General features: G+C 38.7%; 1 protein-coding gene across 5 annotated transcripts in view; it reads right to left on the reverse strand.

The window, feature by feature from the left end:
* The window catches only part of NEK1 (NIMA related kinase 1), a 170,410-nt gene that overhangs the window by 138,535 nt on the left and 12,482 nt on the right, over nucleotides 1-19,393 (reverse strand). For 4 of the 5 annotated variants that reach the window (XM_080675792.1, XM_080675791.1, XM_080675789.1 and 1 more), the window contains 3 exons: nucleotides 14,411-14,559; nucleotides 13,909-14,005; nucleotides 10,182-10,279 (listed from right to left, as the gene is read on the reverse strand). In XM_080675792.1, coding sequence (XP_080531918.1) covers nucleotides 10,182-10,279; nucleotides 13,909-14,005; nucleotides 14,411-14,527 — 312 coding nt within the window. In that variant the 5' untranslated portion in view covers nucleotides 14,528-14,559. Of the gene's footprint in view, nucleotides 1-10,181; nucleotides 10,280-13,908; nucleotides 14,006-14,410; nucleotides 14,560-19,393 lie in introns of those variants that run through there. The other variant, XM_080675793.1, reaches the window with a different exon arrangement.

The following is a 19,393-nucleotide window of genomic DNA, read 5'->3' on the forward strand; positions in this document are numbered from 1 at the left end:
TAGTATGATAGGCGACTTCTGTTTTTAAGTTGTTGTTTTTTTCTATAATGCTTTAACATAAAAATTATAAGAGGAAAAAAATCAGGGTGAAAAGTTGGACAACATGTCTTGCTTTTTCTCTCTCCCCACATTTCCCATACATAAACACATTCTGGAATCAGCCACTTGAAAGTAAAAAGGTTTCATTTATTCCTCAGATAAAAATAATTCCAAGCAGATGGCATTTTGAAATGAAATATATATATATATATACAATAGAAGAATACATAGGTTCTTTGATTGAAACAGGACTTTCAAATGATGACACAAACCTCACAAATCACAAGAAATAAGAATGACAAAGTTGACTATAAAATTTAAAGCATCTGCATAACAAAAGATATAATCAAGTATAATAATCATATGAGAAAATATCTGCAGCATAATTGAAAGATTGCTAATTCTCTAATATGTACAAGTTCTTTCAAATCACTGAGAAAAATACTGGCAGCCAAAATAAGAAGTGGACCAAAGACTAGAAAGGCAAGTGACTGGGGAAAAATAGCCAATAAACACATATATAAAATACTAACCTTCCTCCAAATAAAAAAAAATTCTAAATAAAATACTAACTGAACCTGACAAAAATGAAATAATATTTTTTTGACAATGTTGGTCAAAATGTGGGGAAATAGGTCTTTGCATACCCTATTTGTGGTAACGTTAATTACAGTCATTTTGCAAAATATGCAAAAATTTTATATTCACATACCAAATGAAAGAACTAATTGCAATTTCAAATTTATCCTACAAATACAGTTACAAATACAAAAGGAAGTTTACAAGGATAAACATCCCAGCACTGTTTGTCAGAGCAAAAAAATATAAATAACCTAAATGCTCTTCAAGGGACCTGGTTAAATATATTTGATAACACTACACTAAAAATGCTATGCAGCCACTGAAAAGAATGAAGTAGTTCTATGTACACTGTTAAGTGAAAAAAAGAATGGTGCAGAGCATACTCTTGTTTTTTAAAAGTATATTTATGTATATTATATACCTGAACTCTACTAGGTGTACCAGGTAATAATGCGGATTTTTTCAATAGTTGGAGTTACACATATGTTGATATACACTGAGTGGCCAGATTATTATGATCTCTTAACACATAATAAACTGGCTACTCAGTGTATATCCTATATAATAAAAGGCTAATATGCAAAATGTCCCCTCGACCAGGAGTTCGACCAGCAGGCAGGCCGGCCAACAACCCATGTCCCCTCCCCCTGGCCAGGCTGGCCAAACCCCAACCATGCACAAATTCATGCACCGGGCCTCTAAAATATATATATATATATATATATATATATATATATATATACATATATATATATATATACACACATACACACACACACACACACATATATATATATATACATACATACACACACACACGTACATACATACATATATATATATGTTTGTGTATATATATGTGTATATATGTACATATATATATATGTACACTGAGTGGCCATATTATTATGCGTTCAGAGGTCATAATAATCTGGCCACACAGTGTATATGGGATTTGATATGTATGCTATTTTGTTGCATTGAAAACAAGCTTCAAAACTTCATATGTAACATTTTCTGAGGGTGTTAACATCATAGATATTTTTACACTTAAAAATGTCGAATTTTGTGCCAAAAAAAAAAGAGCATTTGCGGGAAGTTTTAATTCATTACTTTATTTTGAAGAAAAGTGCTGCTGAATACTTCAGGAAGCTTATGAACATGCTCCATCTCAAGATACTTGTGAATGCTGGTTTAAATGCTTTAAAAGTGATGATTTCGATGTGAAAGACAAAGAACGTCCAGGTCAACCAAAAATGTTTGAAGACCAACAATTACAAGCATTATTGGATGAAGAAGCGTATCAAACTCTAAAACAACTTGCAGAAAGATTAAACGTTGCTCAGCAAACAATTTCCAATCGTCTACAAGCAATGGGAAAGATTTAAAAGGAAGGAAAATGGGTGCCACATCAACTGAACGAAAGACAAATGGAAAACCGAAAAGTCATCAGTAAAATGTTGCTTCAACGGCACAAAAGAAAGTCTTTTTTGCATTAAATTGTGACTGGTGATGAAAAGTGGATTTATTTTGAGAATCCCAAATGCACAAAATCATGGGTTGATCCAGGTCAGCCATCAACATTGACTGCAAGGCCAAATCGCTTTGGAAAGAAGACAACGCTCTGCCTTTGGTGGGATCAGGAAAGTGTGGTGTATTATGAGCTTCTAAAACGAGGTGAAACCATTAATACTGATCGCTATGGACAACAAATAATCAATTTGAACCAGGCTTTGATCGTGAAACCAGAATGGGCCAGAAGACATGGCAATTTTGCTTCATGATGATGCACCATCACATACTTCAAAACCAGTTAAAGACACCTTAAAAGATCTTGCCTGGGAAGTATTAAACCACCTGCCATATTCACCAGACCTTGCTCCTTCAGATTACCACTAGTTCTGATCGATGGCACACACACTTTCTGAGCAGCACTTCAAAACATATGAAGAAGTGGAAAATTGGGTCTCTGAATAGTTTGCCTCAAAGCAAGAAAAATTCTATTGGATGGTATCCATAGTTTACCTGAAAGATGGGGGAAATGTGCAGCTAGCGATGGACATTACTGAGATCAATTTCTTCACATGATTTCAAGTCACTGTTTAGTGTTTTATCATTTCAATCTGCAAGACTCCCTTTAGCATTTCTTTCACTGCAAGTCCAGCAACAACAAATAACCTCAGCTTTTGTTTATCTGGGAATGTCTTAATTTCCCCCTCATTTCAAAAGACAGTTTTGCCAGATATAGGATTCTTGGTTGACATATTTTCTTTTAGAACTTGAGTACATCAGCCCAATTCTTCTGGTCGCCAAAGTTTCTAAGAAGAAATCTGCTAACCATCTTACCAGAGCTCCGTTATATATAATAAGTCACTTCTCTCTTTGTTTTTGCCTTTTAACAGTTTAATTATAATGTCTTGGTGTGAGTCTGTTTGAGTTCAACCAACTTGAGAGTTTGCTGAGCTTCCTAGCAAATTTTTGATTTTTTCAGCCATTAATTCTTTTTTTTTAAATATATTTTATTGATTTTTTTACAGAGAGGAAGGGAGAGGGATAGAGAGTTAGAAACATCGATCAGCCGCCTCCTGCACACCCCACCCCCCCTGGGGATATGCCCGCAACCAAGGTACATGCCCCTGACCGGAATCGAACCTGGGACCCTTTAGTCTGCAGGCCGACGCTCTATCCACTGAGACAAACCGGTCAGGGCTCAGCCATTAATTCTTCAAATGTTCTCTCTGATCCTTTCTCTCTCTCTCCCCTCTTTCCAGGACTCCCATAATGCATATGTTGGTCTACTAGATGATGTTCCACAGGTCCCTTATGGTCTGTGCACTTTTCTTCCACCTTTTTTCTTTCTGTTCCTCAGATTCAATAATTTCCACTGTCATAGCTTCAATTCACCAATTCTTTCTACCTGCTCAAATCCACCTTTGAATCCCTCTAATAAATTTTTTATTTCAGTTATTGTACTTTTCAGCTCTAGAATTTCTTTTTGGTTTCTTTTTAAATTTTCCCTTTATTGATATAACCATTTTATTCATACATTGCTTTCCTGACTTTCTCCATGTCTTCCTTTACTTCTCTGAGCATCTTTAAGACAGTTGTTTTAAAGTTTTTGTCTAGTAGATTACCATCAGGTCTTGTTCAGGGACAGTTTTTGTTTATTTTTTTCCTTTGACTAAACCATACTGTCCTGTCTGTTTGCCTTGTTAGTCTTTTTGTACGTTTTCAGCCATTAATTCTTCAAATGTTCTTTCAAATGTTGTTGAAAACAAGTTATTTGAATCTAATAATGAGAGAACTATGGAAAGAAAATTCTCCTCCTTCCCCAGTGTTTGTTGTTTTCAATTTTTGTTTGTTTTTAAATTGTTGTTTGCTATCTCTGAGCTGAGGATCAGCCTGAGGTATAAACTTAAAATCTTTTCAGGTCTTTCCTAAGCCTGCATCCTCCTCTACAAATGCATGATGACCTTCTAATTCCCCTTGTATGTGTGGTTGTTTTTGAAAGTCCTAGTTTGTAATACCTGGCTCCCCATAAAGGAAAAGAAAGAGATGAGGCAAGAAATAAAAGGGTATGGCCCTTTAAATCCCTTAGAAGTTACTTCAACCAGAAGGGATGGGACTTGTGGGTGAGGTGAGGGTGAGGGGACAAAACAATAATAGCTGCCTACCTCTACCTCTTTGTCTATCCTTGAAGATCAGAAGTAGCTATCAATGATCAGAGCACAGATCCCTAGTATTTGAAAGTCAGGGACCTTTTTGCTCAGCATGCAAGCTGCTCCTGAAATGCTGCATGGCTAGTTGCCTTGGGACCGAGAGATGGAGAATGAACAACTGCTACTACAAAGCTAAGAGCTGAAATTATCTTGAAAGTTGCAAACCTTCAACAGACTCCAGAGATCCCAAATAGTTACATAAAACAGGTTCTGCCACTGTAATTGTATTAGTGGGGAGATAGATTCCTAGTGCTTCCTACTCTGCCATCTTCCCAGAATCCTCTCCATCTGCATTTACTTTCTGAAATATGTTGTTACTTTGTCCTATCTTAATCAAGTGACCAAATCTCTGACAACTTTTTAGATTTTGCCTTCCCAAGTTTAGATCCTAAATTTAGGAAAAAATAAAAATTTCAGGTTATCTCTCACTATATATAAATTAGCTCAATGTTGTTGTAAGAGCTGCATGGGAAGACGTGGTTAACATAACAATCACTAGCTGACAAGTAGAACAAGGACTCAAAACCAAATCTTCTTACTCCCAAGTTCTATGTTCTGTCTACTAGGTTTAATTGTGGAAAAGGAGATAAGTAAAGCTTGAGAATTATGACATTACCTTACTTAGTAATGCTTATTTAAAATATAAGTCAAGATCTCACCTTACCATATTTTCAAGTTGCTACTAAGAACCTAAAAGTCTCCACATGTACGGTATTATCAATCAACAGCTTAGTTGTGCCAATTTGGTGTCTACCACAGACACAGCTTTCCTAAGTACCCTGATATGATATAAATAAGAACTGCGATCTCTGCTCTAGTGTAAATTACAACCTAGTTGGGGAAATAATTCTGAGGTGAAGTTATTCAGAGTACATTAAGAAGGGTGCATGATTTAGGAAAAATAAGTGTAGACTTGGAGTACAATGGAGCACCATGTAGTTGTTAGAAGCAACATTTGCACTCATAGCAAAACAGATGAGTCAGAAACATAGCACTTAGGGGAAAAAAGTAAAACTAAATGAGTTCTATAATAGGTGTACACTTAAAATACATGTATACAAAACAATGATAGCTGTTTTGCAAAAACACATAAAATATTAATTAAAAACACTAGAATAGCTGCCTATGGAAAGAAGGGGAATGGAAATGGAGTTATGAAGATAAAAGAGTAAAAATAAACAAAAAACACAGGCTTTGTTAGAATGCAACATGATGCAGCTATTAAAATTAATATATTTGATCTATATAGACTAACAAGATAATGTTGCAGTGATAATGGCAGGATAGAGCATGATATACATAATACCCTATTTCTGAATGTGTGTCTCGATTTTTACATGTGTATGTGCAAGTATGAAAAAGAAAGCCTGGAATACAGCAAACTAATACTCAGGGACGGAGCAGTGGAAAAGAGGACTCTCCATTTCTGAACTCTTAAATAATTTTGCAATTTACTTTTAAGTTGGTAAAAAGAAAGTTCTATAAAATTTGGAGTTGCAAAATGGCTATCATTGTTAGACAGAAGCACGTTTAAACACTATGTGATTTTGGGAACACTACTAAACCTCTCTTAGATTTCTTAGCTAGTAAACAGAAAATAACTACATTAATTCATGAGGGGTTTTAAGAATCAAAACAGACAACCAAAAAAAAAAACAAAAACACAACACTCCTAGCACAGTACTTCCTCCACTCCCCTACGTAAAAGCCTACAATAAAATTAAGAATGTGTGATAATGAGAAACACAATTTAGAGAAACAAAAGGTCATGGAAAATCAGACTTAAGCTGAGCTTTAAAAAAAATAGAATATTAATAAGAGAGAGTTGGAGGTAAGGTATTATCAAAATAAAGAAATAATCAGAATAAGCACATAGGAGGAAGAATGAGATGTATAAACATGTGTCCCAGTGCATGCTCAATAAATACGTTAAGTTTAAGAATTCTAGGAGAAACCAAGATGGCGGCATAGGTAAGCACCTAAACTGCTGCCTCGCACAACAATTTCCAAACTACAACTAAAAGACAGAACGGACACCATCCAGAACCACAGGAAAGCTGGCTGAGTGAAAATTCTACAACTAGAAGGAAAGAGAAAAGCTCACAGAGAATTGGAGGTACGGCAAAGGGGCTTTGTGCGCGCAGAGGGAAGGGCAGCTGAGAGCCAGGCTGACTTTCTCTGGCGGAAGGGGGAAGGAAGCCCCCGACTGCACTGAACCCCAGTTCTGACTGCACTGAACCCCAGTCCTGGGCGAAACCCCATGGACCCAGGCTCATACAGGGGGAGTCTGGACTGTCAGGTAGAGAGAAAGGCACTCAGAGACCCGGGGGAGACCCGGGGGAGCCCCGGCAGGCAGGGTTCTGGAGGCGCACGTGCCAGTGTGCACAAAGGCTGTGGAGGTTGCCACAGGCTTTCCCTAGCAGAAGGGAGTCCGAAGCTCCTGACTGCACTAAACCCCAATTCTGACTGCACTGAACCCCAGTTCCAGGCGAGCCCCTGGGGACCCGCGCTCTTACGGGGGGGAATCTGGACTCTCGGGTGGAGACTCGGGAGCTGGGGAAGGCAGAGGTCTGCAGGCACGCACGCGAGCAAGGGCAAGGCTGACTGGAAGCCAAGACTGTCTGCTCCGCCCTGAGACTCCACCCCATCCAAGCTGAGCACAGAGGCTATTGCAATTTGGCAAGTCTAATCCTATAAGGCTGTCTCCAGCACCGAACTTCTCCCAGCGTAGACACAGCTGATCCTTACAGCCAAATGGCCTGGAGGTCAATTCCTCCCAGTGATACCAACAACAATCAAGACTTAACTACAGCCAAAACCGGTTTGGCTCAGTGGAAGAGCGTCAGCCTGCGGACTGAAAGGTCCCAGGTTTGATTCCGGTCAAGGGCATGTAACTTGGTTGCGGGCACATCCCCAGTAGGAGGTGTGCAAGAGGCAGCTGATCGATGTTTCTGACTTTCTATCACTCTTCCTTCCTCTCTGTAAAAAATCAATAAAATATATTTAAAAAAAAAAAAAAAAGACTTAACTACAACAAGGCTGTACACACAGTCCACAAAGGGGTACACCAAGAGTGTCCACCTCAGGTTAACTGGGGAGGCCAATCCACTGGGCCATATAGGAAACCTAGCACACAAATCTACCCTACCAACTCAGGGAAGCAGTGAAAATGTGGCGTCAAAGAAACAGATCACAAACGAAAGAAATGGAGGAAAACAAACGACTGGATATAGAATTCAAAACCACGGTTATAAGACTTTTCAAGAATATCCTAGAAAAGGCCGATAAATATAACGAGACCCTCGAAGATATGAAAAAGGGACCAACTAGAAATTAAACATACACTGACTGAAATAAAAAATATTATACAGAGACCCAACAACAGACTAGAGGAACACAAGAATCAAGTCAAAGAATTGAAATACAAAGAAGCAAAAAACACTCAACCGAAAAAGCAAAAAGAAAAAAAAAAAATCCAAAAAGTTGAAGATAGTGTAAGAAGACTCTGGGACAACTTCAAGCGTAACAACATCAGAATTATGGGGGTGCCAGAAGAAGAGAGAGAGCAAGATACTGAAAACCTATTTGAAGAAATAATGACCGAAAACTTCCCCCACCTGGTGAAAAAAATAGACTTACAAGTTCAGGAAGTGCACAGAACCCCAAACAAAAGGAATCCAAAGAGGACCACACCAAGACACATCATAATTAAAATGCCAAGAGCAAAAGACAAAGAGAGAATATTAAAAGCAGCAAGAGAAAAACAGTTAATTACCTACAAGGGAGCACCCATACGATTGTCAGCTGATTTCTCAACAGAAACTATGCAGGCCAGACGGGAGTGGCAAGAAATTTTCAAAGTGATGAATAACAAGAACCTACAACCAAGATTACTCTACCCAGCAAAGCTATCATTCAGAATTGAAGGGCAGATAAAGAGCTTCACAGATAAGGAAAAGCTAAAGGAGTTCATCACCATCAAACCAGTATTATATGAAATGCTGAAAGGTATTCTTAAAGAAGAGGAAGATGAAAAAAGTAAAGATAAAAATTATGAACAACAAATACATATCTATCAACAAGTGAACCTAAAAATCAAGTGAATTAAAAACCTGAGGAACAGAATAATCTGGGGAATATAATAGAATCAGAGGCATAGAAAGGGAGTGGACTGATAATTCTCAGGGGGAAAGGGGTATGGGGGCGTTCAGGAAGAGACTGGACAAAAATCATACACGCATGGATGAGGACAGTGCGGGGGAGGTAAGGGCAGAAGGTGGGGTGGGAACCGGGTGGAGGGGAGCTATGGGGGGAAAAAGGAGAAACAATTGTAATAATCTGAATAAAGATTTAAAAAAAATAAAAATAAAAATAAATAAATACGTTAAATATATGAAAAGAATCCACCATTCCTCATGTGCTTTGGGAGGTTGTCAGCTGAGGAAATGCAGTTACTGTATATACAACTAGGAAATGGACACTGACATATTCCTACAAGATAGGTTTTGATCTGTAACAGTGGATTGTATGTTTTTGTTGGGCCTCTTTCTCTTCCACTGTATTGAAAATTGGTCTGGAGCTACATGAAGACCAAAAGGTGTCAGAGCAGGCCTATTCTAGAAAATGGGCACAATTGGGAGAATATCAAGGAAACAGCTGTGCTTTGGAGATTACAATGTCCAAGGATAGCTCCATAGTAGCACTCACTGTGCTCCATGCTCTACCTCTGGTGCCTAACTTGGGTGTGAAAGGCACTTGAATATTTGTTGGATGAACAGATTTGACCTTCTTATCTATCTATCTATCTATCTACCTACTTATTTGTCTATTTATTTCATTTGTGGGCTTTCTTCTCGGTGTAAACTCCCCAGCCTTTTTTGACACTTTAATTTCTCATGTTCCTTTTTTTCTGGCAACAAAAGTGAACTTCTCAAATTGGCCTCTTTCAGACTAGAATGGTGCCAAGCTGTCTTAACTTCCCTTCACTCTAACACCACTCTGGGGAGCAGGGCAGAGAAACATATCCTATCACAATATGGGGTACAGAGCTCTAAAAGTATGAAAAAATAATGTTAAAAGCCATTTTGAGACCCAGGAATAGTAAAAAAGCACGTGAATTCAGGGAAACTATTTTTACACTGCAGTAATTTCTTTTTGAAGCCTATTTATCTAGGCACGTGCCAACAGTATAGTATTGTATGAGTGATGTGAATTAAAGCTTCCACAAATGTAAAATAAATAACTAAATAAATAAATAAATAAAGAACATTAAGGAATAACAGAAAAAAGTAAGATTGCTTAGGTAGGATAGGGTCATATTTTAGAGATCCTTGAAATCAAAATAGAGGTTAGATTTCATGAAGTTGCCTATACTAGGCTTCTAGAGATGCAGTTACCTAGAAAAGCCATATTTTAGGAAAACATTGTCTGGCAACAGTAAGCCAGATTGACAGGGTATAAAATTAACCAGTTATAATGAATAATTAAGTTATATACATAAATATAGGTATTATATATATGTGTGTATATACATATACAGACATACAAACATATATATATACACATACATACACACACACACACACACACACATATACACACAAGCACAGTATATTATACATGGAACAATATTACAGGCAGGAAATGAGATAGAGAACTGAACTAAGATGGGAGCTATTAGTACAGGAATGTGACTAATATATTAGAATATGTTACTGAACTGCCCCAGTAATTACAATTAGCATTTGTAGTTATAAATAAATAAATGCATATATAAATAACTTTGAATTACTTCTAAATAACATTATGGAGGAAGAGTAAATCTCCTACATGCTAACTCACCTGATCCTCTTGAAACAAAATGCCTTTCTGAGCATTTATTCGTTTAAAAAGATCCCCTCCTTCACAGTAATCCATCACTATGTAGAGAGAGCCATTTTCTACAAAATATAAACATTAGATTCCATTTTTTAACATGTGTATCAAAAGCATAAAGAAAGGTACCAAAAGGTTTACTGAAAAGAAGCAATTAATTAATTGTGTTCTGTTAAACCAGAAGTAGAATAACACTCAAAAGAATTAGAATGCAAAGGCAAGATATACTGATAACACAGACATTCAATAACTTGGGTTAATAACTCCATCATTAATATTTTTTCTACCAAGAATACATAATCTTATTGGATAGCAGTGTCCACATTGACCCAAACATCTCTGGAATACAGACAATATGTAGACAGATATACAAATAATTCCTTGATTTATGATGGGGCTACATCCCAATAAACCCATCTTAAGTTGGAATGCATATTTTAATACTTATTATTAATTACTAGAGGCCCGGTGCATGAAATTCTTGCACGGGGGGGCGGGGGGGGAGAGGGAGGGGAGTCCCCTCAGCCCAGCCTTCACCCTCTCCAATCTGGGATCCCTCTCACAATCCTTGACCGCTGGCTCCTAATTGCTCACCTGCCTGCCTGCCTGCCTGGTCGCCCCTAACTGCTCCCACCCCCGCCAGCCTGATCGCCTGTCACTGCCTCTGTGTGCCAGCCTGATTGCTCCTAACTGTCGCCCCTGCTGGCTTGGTTGCTCCTAACTCTCCCCCGCTACAGGCCAGGTCTCTCCCAACTGCCTCCTCCCTGCCGGCCTGGTCACTCCTAACTGCCCCCAACGGGCCAGGTCACCCCTTATTGCCCCCCTGCCAGCCTGGTCGCCCCCAACTGCCCCCCCTACCTGCCTGGTCACCCCCAACTGTGCCCCCACTGGCCTAGTTGCCCCTCACTGACCCCCCCACCAGCCTAGTCACCCTCAACAGCCCCCCATGCCCACCTGGTTACCCCCAACTGTACCCCCCTGCTGGCATGGTTGCCCCTAACTGCCCCTCCCCCACCGGCCTGGTAGCCTCTTATTACCCCACCCCCTGCTGGCCTGGTCACCCCCTCATGGCCCCCCGCCGGCCTGGTTGCCCCACATAGCCTGCTGTTCAGTTGTTTGGTCATTCCTCACTAAGCCCCCTGTGTGCCTGGTTGCCCCATGCAGCCTGCCTTGTTCAGTCATTTGGTCGTCCCATCACTAACCCCCCTGCCAGCCTGGTTGCCCCTGCCAGCCTGGTCACCCCACGCAGCCTGCTTTCAGTCGTTTGGTTGTCCCGCACTAACCCCCCTGCCAGCCTGGTCACCCCAGGCAGCCTGCTTTTTTAGTCGTTTGGTCGTCCCTCACTAACCCCCCTGCCGGCCTAGTCATAGGCAGCCATCTTGTGAGGGTGCGAGGGTTAATTTACATGTTACCTCTTTATTATATAGAATACTTTCATGACTCTTTCTGTGGGTAGACACTTCTTAATCCTCCTCTCCACCTTTATTCTTATAAAAGAATAAAATTATGCTTATTCTTCCCAAGTAAGGAAGAAAGGCCAATAGTGCTTCTAACATTTACTAAACTACTGCTTTCTAGTGAAACTATTGCAACTCAAAGAACGTTTCTAAGTTTTCGCTTCTCTCTGTGCTTGTGGCCTTATTTCCAGCAGTACTTATTTCTTGCACCTTGTGGTGGTGTTATTACTTGTAGTGCTGATATTCCCTTCTGATACAGTACTGCTTCTAATGTGCCATGGATTGGGAACCTATATAACTAATTCAGAATCTGTTATAACACTTTATGATTGATAAGAAAAGATTATTCAAATATACATGTGAGAAATCACAATGCAAAAAACCCTATAATCCACTATTTATAAAAATACATATAGGATATTAACATTTATATAGCATAAAAACAAAAAGCAAAAAATTATGTACAGTATGCTATTCTTTTATGTATGCTTACTAATGCATAGAGTACTTCTGGAAAAAAAACACAGTGATGAACTGTGGTTAACTTCAGGAAAGGAAACTAGGTACCTGAAAGGTAGGAATAGAAGGCAAACCTTTTACTGTTATATAACATCCGAATTTTGTATGATATGCATGTATCAAAAATAAATAAAACCATCAAAAGATTTTTTTAAAAAAAGGTAAATGTGTATTTGTGTGTGAGAGAGAGAAAAAGACAGAAACAGAGATAGGAAGACAGAGGAGGTTAAATAAGAATGGAGAAAGGGATGGAGAAGGAATCCTGAAATAAAATGCTGGAGCTTTAGTACAAACATTCTGTAATGTTTTCTGCTGCTTAAACATTGTTCATTTGGGGGATAAATACTACTTAACATATAAGGTTAACTGAAAGGTCTTTTCTCCATGAGGGAAGTACTAATCTATTTTGTATCCCTTCAATCATTCACACATCTGAGTGCCAGGCACTTTGCACAGATGCTAGGGATACAGAAATATAAGACACCACCCTTATGTTTAAGTAACAGGTAGAGAAAATAAAAATGTATAACACATATACTCAAATATATAATGATACAATACAAACCCCCACTTTTTCAATAAGATCAAATTTTTTAAATGTATCAATTTTAGAGATACAGATAAAAGAGTAAAGTGTCTAATATATTTAATATTAAATCTAGTTATACATTTATATACCCGTAAATATTGCTTTCTCTCCACTCTTATATTATATGAAACATTTTATTTATTGATTTTTTAAGAGAGAAAAGGATACACACACACACACACACACACACACACACACACACACACACAGAGAGAGAGAGAAAAAGAGAGAGAGAAATATTAATCGGTTTCCTCTTATATATGCCCCAACTGGGGATGAACCTGCAACTCAGGTATGTGCCCTGACCAGGAATAGAAACTTTTTGGTGTATGGGATGGCACTCAACCAACTAAGCCACCTGGCCGAGCTATATCAAATGTTATCCAAACTTTTCACATCTATTTTCAATATCAATGTTTATCTGGGAGCAAGAATACTTTAGCTCTAATTCAGACTCTGAAACTGGTATGTGATGTGACCCAAAACAGTCATTTAAACTAACATCTACTTTCAATCTAGATTGTATTCCTGTTTTATAATTTATAGGGATTTATGATAATAAGGGGAATGACTTCAACAGGATTTCAATAAACCACTTTAACCTGCCTTTAAAGAAGCTTATCTTTATTTTAGTTCCTGCATTAACAAATATAATGGAACTTATTTCCAAATCATCAATACAGCTAGGGCATTTTAAGAACTTGAGAACACTTTTTCAACATACCTCAATATTATAAGAATCAGGTATACAAGAGAATACCAATGAATAGAATACTTTCTAAAGATCAGAACATTTTCTCAGTAGCAGTACTGGTAGCAATTCAAAGCAGTTTAGTTTAACCAAAAGATGTAAACTACTGTTCTAGCTTCGTCCAAATTCTTGCACTTACTAACATTGCTTCTTTTTAAGAAATTATAGTAACAGTGAGCCAGTATTAAACTATACAGGGATAGTGTGGTGCATTATCCTAGAATCAAGCTGATATTCATATGCATACATATTGAAGCAAAAATGATATACTTTCCTTCCTGTGAATATATTCACAAAAAGATTCCTTATAAGGAAAGTATCCAAATGTCATCATATGGCTTAGGAGTTTTTGGAACTCTCTTGAAAACTGTATCTGACCTTCAAATGATTCTCTATACTGGACAATATTTGGATGCTTCATGTTTCCCAACACTGCAACTTCTCTCCTTGATTCTTCCCTTTCTTTATTGGACATCTTAAGTGGGAGGAAAAGAAAAAATACTATATTAAACATTACTGCACAATTTAAAAGTCCATAAATAAGAAAGTAGTTAAAAAATAATGTTAACAAAGAAGCACGGTCCAAACAACAAAATATTGCCAGAAGTGAAAAAGAATGAGTTGAATCGACAAGTAAACACATTTTGAGATGTTCAAACTAGATTTAGTTATAGAACAGTAGACATATAAACACAAGCACATATCATAAAAAAAATATGAAAGGATATATAGACTATTCTGAAATTAGTGGCTCTCCCTGGGATTACGGCAGTCTTCCACTTTAGATTATACATTGCCATTTTCTTTTTTAAAAATCTCTAACAATGAACCCTTTTGTAACCAGATATTACTTGAATAACCAAATGAAAAATATACTTACTCTTGAGATGTTAATTTCCTTGATAACATATTGTCTGCCATCTTCTGAAGATTTAACAAGAATGGCTTTTCCAAATGAACCTTCTCCAATCTTCTGTAGTCTAACATACTTCTCCATAGTTATTTTTCTAAGGCATCTTAACTGATAGACTAGACAGAAACAAAAATAACTGTTAACAGAGATAAGCACATCTTCTATAATAATTAAGTTTAATTTAAATTATACTTCCTTAGTGATATGTGTACTTAAAAATAATATTTTAAATATTTACTGAAAGTTAAATAAACTTAATCTCAACTTTATTCATGCAACGTAGTGATAGCTAAAAAGAGAAAAACAGTGACATTTCAATTTTATTATTTTGTTTATAAATATATTTTTACTGATTTCAGAGAAGGGAGAGGGAGAGAGAAATAGAAACCTCAATAATAAGAATCATTGATCGGCTGCCTCCTGCACGCCCCCTACTGGGGATTGAGCTTGCAACCCAGGCATGTGCCCTTGTCAGGAATCAAACCAGATTTCCTGGTTCATAGGTCAACACTCAACCACTGAGACACACCAGCTGGTCGATATTTCAATTTTATAAGAAGGCTTTGTAACGTTAAATACTGTATATATTTAACATATATGGAGAGGGAAACAAACTTTTTCTTATATGAATTAATTACTAGCACTACTTTATTATCTCCAATAAGACTGTTTCCCAATGTTATTTAATTAATCCCCTATTATACATTTAAATTATTTACATTGTTTACTATTATAAAAAAAAAAAACTTCAGATAAAATTTCCATGCATACATTTTTATGTACTTATTACTTACAAAAATTCCTTAGTATAAATTCTTAGTTCAAAGAATGTGAACATGTTAAAGCTTTCAAACATATTGCTTAACTGTCTTACAGAAATGACTAATAATGTATATTCTAACCAGCAATGCATAAAAGTGCTTGGCCCGACCAGTGTGCCTCAGTGGTTGAGCATCGACCTACAAACCAGGAGGTCATGATTCGATTCCCGGTCAGGGCACATGCCCAGGTTGTGGGCTTGATCCCCAGTAGGGGGCATGCAGGAGGCAACTGGTCAATGATTATCTCTCATGATTGATGTTTCTGTCTCTCTCCCTCTCCCTTCTTCTCTGAAATCAATTTTTTTTAAAAAATTAAAAGTGCTTGCTCCTAGGTACTCTTTTAACACTGGTATTATTCATTAAAATCTTTGAGAGGCAATTAAGGGTAGTAAAAAGCACTGAAACCCTGGAATCAGAGAACCTAGGTTTACTAGTAAATCCTAGCTTTATCACTTATTACTTATGTGACCTTGGGCAAGCTACTCATCTTCATGTGCCTCAGTTTTTCCATCTGTAAAATGTGGATAAAAACAGTCTGTACTTACAGAATTGTTGGGAGGATTAATTTCAGTCATGTACTAAGAACAGTGCTGGCACATAGGGAGCACTGCCTCACTTTCAGTTCTTGTTATTCATTACATTTGATGGGGAAAACGGTGCCTTTTCTTTTGCATAACAGTGAATTTTAAAAAGTGAATTTGAAAACTTCACCCATGTTTATTGAACATTGGTATTTCTGATCTTTGAAACACTTCATCCATGTTCTTTGTCCATTTTTTTCTGGAATAGTCTTTTTAAAATTAGGAGGGAGGGCCAAGATGGTGACATAGGTTAAACACGGTACTTGCATCCTCCCACAACCACATCAAAATTACAACTAAACCACAGAACAACTATCATTCATAACTGCCTGAAATCTGGCTAAATGGAAGCCCTACAACTAGAGAATTAAAAAAGTCACATTGAGACTAGTAGGAGGGGTGGAGGCGCAAAACGGGCTGTTCCAACACCCACGAGTGGCTTTTTTTTAATAGGATGGGATATCTTGGCCACAGAGGCCTCCCGTGATGAACAAGGGGTCCCAGCCCCACACCAGACCCCTCAGCCCTGGATTCCAGTGCCTAGAAGAGAAGTCTCCATAACTTCGGGCTATAAAAACCAGCAGGGATTGTGGCTTAGTGACCCAAAGGCTGCTGGAATACCAAGCAGTTCCTTTTTAATAGCTGGCTCACAGACTTACTCCCTCTGAATTCCAGGGATGGGGCGGCAGAAAGGATTCAAGGACATATGGGGAGGCACTAAATTGTTTGGCATTAGAGCAAGATTGGGGGGCAGCTTTCTCCCAGACAAAAGTGTTCGTATAGGTTATTGTTCCTTTGCTGAGACCTCCCCACCACAATGCATATTGGCAGTCACCATTTTTGAGTCTCCATCAACCTGGCCCACAGTTTTCCTCACCCTGGTGACTCCCTGAAGCCCTGTCCCACCCAATTTGTAGCCTCACCCAAGCTGTTTGCAGTGGCTTTTCCATGTGAACAGCCTGTCCTGGCTCAGGCTTCAGGCTTTCCTAAAATGTCTCAAACAAGCAGCAGCTGAACTCAGCATGCCCCATACCTCTTGCTAAGTGGTCCCAGGCCCAGCACTAGCAGCAGCCTGCCTGGTTCACAGCTTGGCCTCTCCTGAGCACCTCCAACTCCAACATAAGTAGCAGCCATCTGCAGATTGCTCTGTAGCTCAGGCCAGGTGGCCTTAGGCAGGGCACAGGTAGTTGCTGACTTTGCACCTCCCAAGAGGCCCCAGAGCCAGTGCATCCAGTGGACAGCTTCAGACCATGCCGGATTACAACCCTACCATATCCACGAGCAACACACTAAAGGGGCAGACTCGAAGAACACCACAGCCCCACTGAAGCAAGTCCTGCTCCATGGGGGCATCTCCTGCACAGCAGCTCTTCCACTGTAGTCGCAGCTGGTTGGAACAGCCGATTGGCCTGGGCGTCAATCCCTCCCAGTGATGCCAACAGCAATCAATGCTCGACTACAACAAGACAGTGCACACAGCCCACACAGGGGAGGCAGCTAGAATGCCCAGCTCAGGTGACTGGGGAGGCTGAGCCACTGCGCCCTACAGGATACCAACTACACAAGTCCACTCTACCAATTCTAGGAGACATAGCAGCTCTACCTAATACATAGAAACAAATACAGTGAAACAGCCAAAATGCAGAGACAAAGAAACATGTCACAAATGAAAGAACAGAAACAATCTCCAGAAAAAGAACTAAATTAAATGGAAGCAAGCAAACTACCAGATACAGAGTTCAAAACAATGGTCATAAGGATGCTCAAGGAACTTAATGAGAGCTTCAAGGATCTTAGTGAGAACAACAATAACATAAAAAAGGACCAGTTAGAAATGAAGGATACACTAAATGAATCGAAGAATAATTTACAGGGAATCAACAGTAGAGGACACTGAGAATCAAATCAATTTAAAATATGAGGACGCAAAAAACACCCAATCAGAACAGAAAAAAGAATCTAAAAATATGAAGATAGTGTAAGGAGTCTCTGGAACAACTTCAAGCATATCAACATTCGCAGCATGGGGGTGCCAGAAATAGAAGAGCAGAAGCAAGAAATTGAAAACCTATTTTGTAGGGAGCGATTATAGGGTTAAGCCTCAGACTGACCTGCTGGCAAAGCCGCAAACAAGTCCCAGCTTAAGAGGGCACAGCCTTCTTAGCATAATTAAGCTTGACCTTATGATGCTCCCTAGATCCTTCCTGGGTAGCTAATGGGCTGTGGGAGGTGAAGCAAGTGCTGCTAAAACAAGTGAAACTCACAAGAACACTGTAACCATGGTGACCACTACCTTGTTTACCTCTGACTATAAAATAAAGCATCAGCTTGAAGTCTGGATCTGTTCTGTGGTCTCAGCCATGCACAGAAGATCCACCTAGACCCAGCTTATTCTCTTTGTCCATCTTTTCTTCATTCTTCGCCGGCCCTCCCTCAGGCTCACTGAATCCTTGGCTGTGCTGGCGCAGCACACTATTTGAAAAAATAATGACTGAAAATTTACCTTATCTGGTGAAAGAAATAGACTTACAAGTCCAGTAAGCACAGAGAGGAACACAAAGAGGCCCACAACAAGAAACATCATAATGAAAATGCCAAAGATTAAAGACAAAGAATCTTAAAAGCAGAAAGAGAAAAGCTGTTAATTACCTACAAGGAAATGCCCATACGACTGTCTGCTGATTTCTCAACAGAAACTTTGCAGGCCAGAATGGAGAGGCAAGAAATATTCAAAGTGATGAAAAGCAAGGACCCCAATCAAGATTACTCTACCCAGCAAAGCTATCATTCAGAGTTGAAGGTCAGTTAAAGAGCTTCACAGACTAGAAAAAACTGAAGGAGTTCACCACCATCAAATCAGTATTACATGAAATGTTAAAAAGAAACAGAGGAGAAGAAAAAAAGAGATCAAAATATGAACAATACACCATACACAAAAATAAACTCAAAATGGATAAAGGACTTAAACATAAGATGGGAAACCATAAAAATATTAGAGGAATCCACAGGCAGCAAAATCTCAGACATATGCCAAAGCAATATCTTCACCGATACAGCTGCTAGGGCAATGGAAACTAAAGAGAAAATAAACAAATGGGACTGCATCAAAATAAAAAGCTTCTGCACAGCAAAAGAAACCATCAACAAAACAACAAGAAAGCCCACTGCATGAAAGAACATATTTGCCAATGTTATCACTGATAAGGGTTTAATCTCCAACATTTATAGGGAACTCATACAACTTAACAAAAGGAAGATAAACAACCCAAATAAAAGTGGGCAATGGATATAAATAGATATTTTTCAAAAGAAGACAGAAGGAAGGCCAAGAGACATATGAAAACATACTCAAAGTCACTAATCATCCAAGAGATGCAAATCAAAACGACAATGCGGTACCATCTCACACCTGTCAGAATAGCTATCATCAATAAATCAACAAACAACAAGTGCTGGTGAGGATGTGGAGAAAAAGGAACCCTCGTGCACTGCTGGTGGGAATACAGACTGGTGCAGCCACTGTGGAGAACAGTATGGAGTTTCCTCAA

This window comes from Plecotus auritus, assembly GCF_963455305.1.
Source record: "Plecotus auritus genome assembly, chromosome: 6".
Lineage (NCBI taxonomy): Eukaryota > Metazoa > Chordata > Mammalia > Chiroptera > Vespertilionidae > Plecotus > Plecotus auritus.